This window comes from Larimichthys crocea, chromosome XVI (assembly GCF_000972845.2).
Source record: "Larimichthys crocea isolate SSNF chromosome XVI, L_crocea_2.0, whole genome shotgun sequence".
Classification (NCBI taxonomy): Eukaryota; Metazoa; Chordata; class Actinopteri; family Sciaenidae; genus Larimichthys; species Larimichthys crocea.
In genome coordinates, this window is record NC_040026.1 from 1,571,936 (window position 1) to 1,581,683 (window position 9,748).

Sequence of the window (9,748 nt, forward strand, 5' to 3'; positions counted from 1 at the left end):
TTGGATACTAACACGGGTCTTTTGTATGTGATAGCCCCCCTCCCTCCCTCCCCCTGATTATATTAAACCATTATATCGTGGTGCTATATATATTTGATAAAAATGACTAAATGTATTGGGATTACTATTGTCTGAAAATAATTGTGAGTTGAGAGGGTTATGGTGCAAAATTTATTTTGGATACAAATGAAAAAAAAAAAAAATCTATGTTAATAGTTATAAATTTATTGATATTAACACTGACCCCTGAGGTACATTATTAGATTGCAGTTTAAAGTTTGTACATCTTTTTGATAGTGTATACCAGTTTCCTTTCATATGGTAAATTTGTGCTGTGATCAAGCTTTGATAGACTTTGTAAATAAAGCCAAAATGTTTGGATCATAATATTGGTTGTAATGAATGGCTTCTTTGTTTACAAGCATTGCAAACTGTTTCCGCATGGCTGTGAAAGTTTATCTGGTGATTTTTGTAAGATCTGACTTTTACACTGAATAAAAAGGCTTATGACTTCAAACCTGTGCAAACCTTCTGTCGCTCTGTCAACACTTGACTCTTTCAGGGGCGCCCTGTCCTTGGAACACAAGCTGCTTGGTTCTAATCCAGGCTGAACACATTAACCACGCCATGCTTTCTTCCAGGTATCAGCAGGTGCGTGACTTTGTTGGGAAGCATTCTCCTTCCTTTCCGTCACGCTCGCCAAATGACTAGATGGATGACTGGTAGTGAGCAGATTATATGAGAATATCCACAATTGCATCTCCATCAGTTAGTCATGTTAGGGCCGGGTGGGAGGAGGAACTAGGATCTGAAGTGTCAGATGTCTTGTGGCAAAGTATCAGACAGTTTGCTCCACAGGCTCCATCCATCAAGGAGTAGGCTTGCCAGGATATATCCAGATGTGGTCCTGATGCTGTCAGGCTCCGGCTACCCTCCGTCATACTGTATGTTCTGGGCTTGCCCATAGTTGATAGTGTTTTTTTTGTGTTATTGTCACTTTATTAATGTATATGTTGTGTTGCTGTTTGGGGCCTTGTGTATTTGAATAATAATAAAAGGACCAGACCAGTGTATTAGCATGTGTGAACACTTTCTAAGTCAACAAGAAGTACTCAGATACTTTACTGAAGTAAAAGTCCCAACACAACAATGTTTATCATAGAGAGAAGTTCTGCTCCATACAGTTAAGTAATAACAATAAAGTATTATTAAAGTATTAGTAGTAAAAGTGCTGTGTCAGCAGTAAAATGATTCTGTGACATCATCAGACGGTTAAAGGTCCAGTGTGAGGATTGTATTTGCCGATTGGAACCCCCTCGCCTCGTCACATCCTTTCTAGCATTAAAACTACTAAAGTTTTCTAAAGTGACAGAAATGGAACAATTCAACCTAATGAAAACAAAGTTGTGTATTATTTCAACATATTTTGTAAATACAGTCACACCACACCTTTAATGCTGAATTCATTTCTGATGAATGAAGTGAAGAAAGAAACAATGTCCTAACAGACAAATCTACATTCATCTTTTGGACTTTGACCTCTTTGACGTCAATCAGTTATTGAAATGAAACCATGAGCCGTTACAAAGGAAACACTCCTCTGTGGTGACTTCTGAAACGTGACAAAGTCTCAATGAGACACTAATGTGTTTTTTTATCAAGGACATCAGGATACAAACTGCATATGAAGAATATTTGCCATATTTAGTCCATTTATATAAACAATAGTTAACAGTTACAAATATTTAAACTTGTTTTTGACTTGTGTATAGTTGGATTTGCTGTGTTATGTTGTGTATGGTTGGTTATGAACACAGTTGCAGGTAACTGCTGGGTCCAAAAGCACAAACACGTCAGTGCGTTTACAGAACGACTGGACGCTGCACTTCACTCTCATGTCAGAAAGTTGCTACATTCGTGTTGAGCCTTGTAGATTTGGCTGCTCTCAGACCAGCCTTCTCTTCATGACATGATCAGTGATCTCATCAGACTACACCCCCGGCTCCTCATCCTCTCTCTCTGTCTGGCTCCATGTTGCTGAGAACTCAACTCATTCCAAAGATTTGCTGGGCAGATGCTGAGCTGGCACAGGACCAGCTGTGGTTGCCTTCTCTATCCTTTTTTTTTTTTTTTTTTGGAATTGTTGCAGAAAACAGCAAATTATATTTCATTTTTTATGTTCTGTACATACTTCTACAACAAGTAGGTCCGGTCGAGCAATCTGATTGGTCAACTAGACATTTAGAACGTGCTCAAATCAGCATGACAGCACACCTGACTCATCACTAAAAATATTTCTCTGAATTTACAATTTGAGCTTTCTTTCTTTAACGAATATTCTGTTATGGAGCTGTTAGACTGCCTCGTTAATACAGGCGTGAACCTCGTTTGTGAGCAGCACATCAAAGATCAAACAGTTCAGTGAGCTCAGAGAAAATGTTTTTGAAGACTAACGGTGGACTAATATGGACTGAAGAGGAATATTCCATTGGTTGAAAACATGTTCATTTTGGAAATGATTCCATCGATCTTTGTCCAATACATTTTGACTTTTGGACACTGTGGAGTTACTGAAATGTTTGGATCACCCCTCCATCTGCTGTGCCAGTGAGTCTCTGATACGCCGTGCCATTAAAGCACACCCTCTTGTGGAATATTGCTTAAATAGAACAGTTTTACAACAGTACATAAATGTGTTGGTCTGGAGGTGGCTCACTTTTAGTGATACATGTTGAAACTGAATACTGAATTCATTTCTGATGAATGAAGTGAAGAAAGAAACAATGTCCTAACAGACAAATCTACATTCATTTTTTGGACTTTGACCTCTTTGACATCAGTTTTTTTTTTATTTTTATAAAGGACATCAGGATACAAACTGCATACAGAGACCATTTGCCATATTTAGTCCATTTATATAAACAATATTTAACAGTTACAAATATTTAAACTTGTTTTTGACTTGTGTATAGTTGGATTTGCTGTGTTATGTTGTGTATGGTTGGTTATGAACACAGTTGCAGGTAACTGCTGGGTCCAAAAACATGTCAGTGCGTTTACAGAACAACTGGACGCTGCACTTCACTCTCATGTCAGAAAGTTGCTACATTCGTGTTGAGCCTTGTAGATTTGGCTGCTCTCAGACCACCTCTTGTGGAATATTGCTTAAATAGAACAGTTTTACAACAGTACATAAACATGTTGGTCTGGAGGTGGCTCACTTTTAGTGATACATGTTGAAACGCTACAGTGCTGATGTCACTGATCATTCCTCAGTCTTTAACTGACGACCTCCAGATGTTTAGAGTGGTAACTGTTGAATGTAGTGCAGGAAGAGATTTCCTTCAAATAAAATGTACACCCACATCAGCTCAATCAGGTGTTACTGTTTGTGTGTATATTCCAGAACCACTGATCCTGAAACAGTCTGCTGCATCTGATGGAGCTCAGTCACATGACCTTAATGGATGCCGACAGTCATATTTGAAGAGTTCATTTTAAATCTTAAAGTTAAAAACTAGTGACCCTGAAACTGGAAACTTTAAACCACACGGTCACTTTGAGCTCTGTGCTGCATGATAAGTGTTCACACAGCACATTTGTCAGTTCAGCTGCAGAACTGAACTATTAGAAAGTCACATAATTTTCTCTGTACTGCAAACAAACAAACGGTTACTGAGTCAGATAAGCTCCACTGACACTCACATGGCCATGTGTAGTGATGTAAAGTAACAGTACAGTCACTGAGCTGCAGAACAGCAGCAATGTTAAAGTGACACATCCTAATGACTTCTGAAGTACAGCAGCAAATGTTTTCACTGCAGCCATGTAAGCCCACATTACACATCACTACACTCAGGCTGACTCCTCTGGCAGCACACTTAATTTCAGATTATGGCTCTGCTCCAACCCTGCAGCAGATATGAACTGCCACATTAATGTGCCATTATCTAATCCTCCATGAAGCAGCAGGTCAGATCATGTGATGGACCAATGAATGAAGAGACGGCTGTACTGTGTTTTTTTTAATTGGAAAGCAGGTCACTGTTTAACAAAACAGACAGTCAAAACTGATTCAAGTCTTCACTGTGCATTCAAGATGGAATGTTTCTAAAGGAATGAGCTCAGGACTGATCTGGACCAGACCTGGACCTCCACAGAGACCAGGTCCGAGTACAGTATGACGATGAGTGGAGGGGAATGTGTGGGGCATGATGTTCACATCAATTCTCCTTCAGGCTACGGGCAAAAACAGAAACTGAGGCAAAAGTGTCACTGGTGTCCAACCAGTGTGAGGACTGCTGCAGCCAGACAGGCTCAGTACAGCCAGCTGAAGGCACAGCTAGTGTAGCTGACCAGCTCTTCCTGCTTGAACCACAGGCCGATCTCCTTGTTGGCACTCTCCACGGAGTCACTGCCGTGGATGATGTTCCTGTGAACACAGGCCACAGTGAGAAGAGCCGTGATGAGGCCACACTTTAACATCACACTCACAGGACACACACACTCACTTGCTGACGTCGATGCAGAAGTCTCCTCTGATGGTTCCAGGCTTGGAGTCAGCAGGGTTGGTCTCACCCAGCATCACCCTGCCGGTCTTCACCACACCTTTGCCTTCCCACACCTGAAGACAGAAATGTGATAGTCATGTGACTAACAGAGTGGATGGTGCTTCACACAAGCAGCAGAACAGGTTTAAGCCTCTTTCAGTCTTATACAATGTGTTGTCTCTTACCATGGCAACCACTGGACCAGAGCTCATGTACTTGATGAGGGTGGGAAAGAATGGTCTGTCCTTCAGGTCGATGTAGTGCTCGTTCAGGAGCTCGTCAGAGGCCTGCAGGAGGGAAAACACAGACGTTCCAAACATGTCTAACAGAACACACTGCAGTTTACAGTCAGAGTCAACAGGTTCAACCTTAATTTGATGTGTCCACTGTCCCAGACTGACTGAGCAGATCAGCTAGCAGTGACTGCCACATTCAAAATGGATTGGCCTAGAAAAATCATTGTTTTCACCCAGACAGCCTGATCTGATGTGGGGTCAGCTGTAAACTGACCTCCACACCATGAACATGTTGATGGAAAGGGCTGCAGGCGTCTGATCAGCACTGCACCAGCTGCTGCTGAGACCACAAGCAAGACAGTCGATGGTACGTCCACGTCCATCATTAGACTTATGAGCTTCACCCAGAGCCAGCTTTGTCTTTACTGAGTAGTGAAGATAGTCAGTGACCAGCAGTCTGAACCAGACAGGCCTGCTAACATGGCACCATGTTAACAACATTATAAATAAATATGTTCAGCTGTACTTGAGTATTTGTTCTGATTACATTACTTATGATCAACAACTTTGCTAACAGTCAAACATCAACCAGGTCACCAGCAGCAGACCCAGCAGCAGCTAATACTGACTAGTCCAACAGCAGTCAGCCCAGCTCAGCGTCTGTCTTTCAGCCTTTTATTTCACCAAGCTCTCACCAACCACTAAAAGCCAGTCCCACATTTACTCTGGTCCTGATGAGTTGACAGCAGCAGAATGACTTCGTCATTAGTACATCAGGTGTGCTGTGGTACGACCCGCTCTGCATCACCTGCCCACAGGTCAGTGCAGCAGCAACATGATTCAACTGTCAGATTATGGAGAAACACATGGCGCTGTAAGACTTCAGTTGAACAAACAGTGGCAGTAGTTCTGTTCACAGGACTTCTGACACCAATAAGTGACGAGTCAGTCACAGTGACATGTCAGGACAGAAATCCACTGAGATCAGTGCAGCTCGTCTGCTTCAGACGACTTGGCTCGCCTTCAGATCTCACTTCCTGCTCCAAACACAGACACGGTTTGTCATGTGAGACATGAAGGTTAATCTGCTTCACCTTCATGGATCCAGGTAGTTTTCTATAAATAAACATGTATTGCATAAAGTGGGGTCGTGATCAAGTCGAGCAGTGCTTTGTCAGAGGATCAGGACTCGTTGACTGTCAAGCTAATCGCTCAGGAATAGATGAGCGGGCTAATGAGCTGAGCACAGGTCTTAGCAGTCACTGTGTGCACTTAAAGTGTGACTAAACACCAGGGAGTGTTCTTTTCAAACAGTTAACATGACATGTTGACTCACATGGAGCATCTTCAAGCCCACCAGCTTGAAGCCTTTGACCTCGAACCTCTTGATGATCTCTCCGATGATGCCCCTCTGCACGCCGTCGGGCTTGATGGCCAGGAAGGTGCGCTCCTTCAGCTCAGTCATGATTCTGAAACAAAGCAGAGAAAACAGAGGGATGAAGGAAAAGAACAGAACCACCTGCAGGAGAACACCAGGACTCACTCACTCCTCTGTGTGGCAGTTGGTGCAGTCAGCTGAGGGCCCGGCTGCTGAGGGCCCCGAGCCCATCACACAGAACACATCAATGACACAGCTCGGGTTAGTGTGGAGCCAGCAGAGATCACCTGAACTGGACTACAACGCCCCACCCACTGTAAAGACCTTTATCCTCACACACTGCATTCAGGTCACTGTCACAAGTCACACCCACACTTCTCTGGAAGAAGATTGACAGAAGCTTGGACCAATTACAGAGAGCACTCAAATCGCTGCAGCAGTTAATAGCTGGTGTAGCCAGAAAGTCTACAGCAGAGTTTCAGACATCAGCATGACCTGACAAGTTGGATATGAATTTATCACCTTGTACAGAGCAAACCAGTTATCTATAGTGATAATTAATCCAGAGATCACAGCACTGCTTTGCACAGTCAGAGATAACAAAAGCTGCAACTCAACATGATTCAGTGTCAGAAAGACATTTACTGCCTTTAAAAACATTTTTCCTAAGAGTGAGAATTTAGAAGTTCTTCAGTAAAGTGATTTGATGACAGTTCTTATTTCAGTCATCCAACAAAGCTCAAGTTTGAGTCATCATGTGACTGATCTGACCTGAGAACTCAGGTACATAAACAAGCTGCGTACAGCCTAACCCAACAGTCAGTGTGTACGGGGTAAATGTACCTAAACACAGCCTACAGTTAAAGATGGAAACATGACAAAGAGTATATAGACAGTCAGGCCTGGCTTCAACAATAAAGGCCTTCTGTTACATTTAAAGCATGTCGGTTCCTGTTTCCTTTAACTGGTGAATCAGTCACTGTGACTGCTGCGGGGCCTCAACACTAACCACAGGGATGAGGCAGTGCCACAGACATGTTTAACACGGCTGCATGTTCACTGTACTCATTTAAACAGGGAGCGGCCCTGTGAGCACTTCACACTGTTCACCTTCCTTTATATAAACCATCACACTATGATCATACACCAACATGAACAACCTGACCATGTGTGTCAGTAATCAGTGCAGTCTCATGAACTTGATCATTTGAACAGGCTCTCGTGGCTCACTGATCTTTGGCGCGTGCGTAGAGCGTACGTGGACTTGAGCGGTTTGCTCCGTGATGTCGGTGACGTTTGGTCTGCCGGCTGCACTTGACAGCCGGTGTGCGGCTTAAAGCCGACAGTTCAGAGTCCAACTGTGGCCAGAGAGGGTCGTTTCACCGCCAGCAAGAAGCCACTCGTCGCCGCTGACATGCTCATTAATTTCCGCGCAGTGCAGCGGAGGAACACGGAGCTCTCTTCTCCGGGACAGGCCCGGGCCTCCTCACAGCCACATGGTCTTTTGTCTGCGCGGCTGCGGAAAATAGCGCTGCGGAGACCTGTCAGGACTTCACTGCGCCTCCCAGACAGCGAGTCACATAGCTCCAGTTATTGACGGACTTCTATTAAAGCTTTAAGCACGAGTTTAAATGTGTTAAAACCGAGTTACACCACACCTAACGGGAGAAGTCCACTACAAAACGCCGGCTTCAAACGGCCGTAACCGACAGGAGGGATTAGAACAGGAATATAAATTAATATATTAAGGCATACGTAACTTAAACGAGTAAAAGAGCAACAAAAGGCTCCCGTACCTTGAGAATAAACGTGGCTCCGGTAGAGTAGAAAGCAGCGGTTGCTCCGGTTGACGTGGGAGAAGACCTACGGAGCGTGCGCAGCCGGCTTTTATGCGCGAGGGCGGAGACTGAAAGCGCGCCAGAGACTGCGCGTGCTGCCTTCAGGTGTTGTAGGATTTCTCAGGACAGCTGAGTGCACACATGCCATACTCATACACATGACATTCATAACAACGGCATTCAATTTACATTAACCACAACATCACTGCTATTTAACATGCCGCTCCACTGAAACTGGCTTACTGGGCAGGACTGGATCATTTACTTAAGTAAAAGTATCAATATAATTAGTTAATTACAAAATTCAAAATCCCACTTAAGTAAAAGCACAGAAATCACACAGGGAGACACTTTTTATAATGTGATCACAAGCCAAAGCAAACCACTGATTCTGCAGCCTCAGGTCTTCAGGCAGAGAGTTCAGATCTGAGCAGTCCTGACTATAAAAGCCCAATCCTGTTTAGTTTAGTGCCCTGCTGCTGCTGCTGCTGCTGTGAGCCTGTTGACTCATAGGGGAGCAACAGTTCAGCAATAAACCATTACATAATTTAGAGGTGATCAGTAAAATCCTAAAATCAATATTAAACTGACCGGTGACCAGTGAAGAGAGGTTGAAACAGGGGTGACATGATGTTGTTGTGTTTTTACCAGCTGTTAATTTTCAATTTTCAGTTTTCAATTACACCCTGGATTCTCACTACAGCTTTGACATTTGTAAAACTGGGACAGACTAGAAAGATTTTAGATCCATTCAACAATGGTACTGCCTTTGTGTTTATGTATAATGTTATAAATCACATCGATAAATCAAGAACAACAATATTCCCAACTACAGACTTTATTATATCCCTGTCATATGCAGTAACTCTAGATATATGGACGTGTGTCACTCACTGCACAGGCTGCATTTAGTGGTTACTTTATGGTGCACTGATGGAATCAGATAAAAGTATAGTGTTACTGAGCTGCAGCAACAATGACACTTATTGTGACATTTATTAAGTTACTGATATGCAATGGCAGGGATTTCAAAAATATAACCTTTCACATAAACCATCTTCAAATGTTTACTCAGCAGGTACGAAATAAATGACTGAAATAAATGACTGAATATGTAATCAATCAGTAATCCAACTAAAATTTCAAAAGCCAAAATCATTTTTTAAAGTAAATAATTGTGTAGAATAACATTAAATGTTTATCACCCAGATTACATTATGGAAACCATTCTCAAATATTACTAATGATAATGATTTAGCTTTTTTAAAAAACATATATTTATTGTTTTTTTGAGTTTCAACATCTCAAACATGCCAAACATTTGGCAGCACTGAAAACAATAACACAGACATTAAAAATACTGAAAAGGACAAATACAATGAAATAAATGCAGACAGCAAAATATAAACAAAAAAATAAATAAATAAATAAATAAATGAATAACATAAATGAATAAACTACACTAATTTGTCAGCAAGTTTGAGTTTTAGGTCACAACGTCCATTCCCAATAACAGATTAGATATTTTCCTTATTTGATTCTTCCACTGCCTCCTCCATATCTCCATTCTTCAACAGTTCCAGAAATAACTTCCAAATGTTATAAAATTCAGAAGCCCTCTTTTTAACAATATAGGTCAGTTTCTCAAGAGCCAAACTTGATGTTAATTTATTTAACCAGTAGTTAAAAGAGGGGCAACCAACATTCTTCCAACACAATGCAATACAGTGTTTGGCCTGTAGTAAA

The 9,748-nt window shown here is 42.1% G+C and overlaps 1 protein-coding gene across 1 annotated transcript; it reads right to left on the reverse strand.

Annotated features, from left to right (window-relative positions):
* Positions 1-4,012: 4,012 nt before the first annotated feature.
* On the reverse strand, positions 4,013-8,093 carry nme2a (NME/NM23 nucleoside diphosphate kinase 2a). Its single transcript, XM_010743757.3, has 5 exons — positions 7,961-8,093; positions 6,123-6,255; positions 4,736-4,837; positions 4,512-4,624; positions 4,013-4,432 (listed from the first exon to the last, which is right to left on the reverse strand). Exons 2-5 carry the CDS (start codon positions 6,249-6,251, stop codon positions 4,318-4,320), a joined length of 459 nt encoding a protein of 152 aa, XP_010742059.1. The 5' UTR covers positions 6,252-6,255; positions 7,961-8,093; the 3' UTR covers positions 4,013-4,317.
* Positions 8,094-9,748: the final 1,655 nt, after the last annotated feature.

Coding starts and splice junctions, on each gene's coding strand:
- nme2a (XM_010743757.3), bottom strand. CDS start 6,251: ATGACTGAGCTGAAGGAGCGCACCTTCCTGGCCATCAAGCCCGACGGC. Junction 4,838..6,122: donor TGGGCTTGAAGATGCTCCAT/GTGAGTCAACAT, acceptor TCCCTCCTGCAG/GCCTCTGACGAGCTCCTGAA. Junction 4,625..4,735: donor CTGGTCCAGTGGTTGCCATG/GTAAGAGACAAC, acceptor TTCTGTCTTCAG/GTGTGGGAAGGCAAAGGTGT.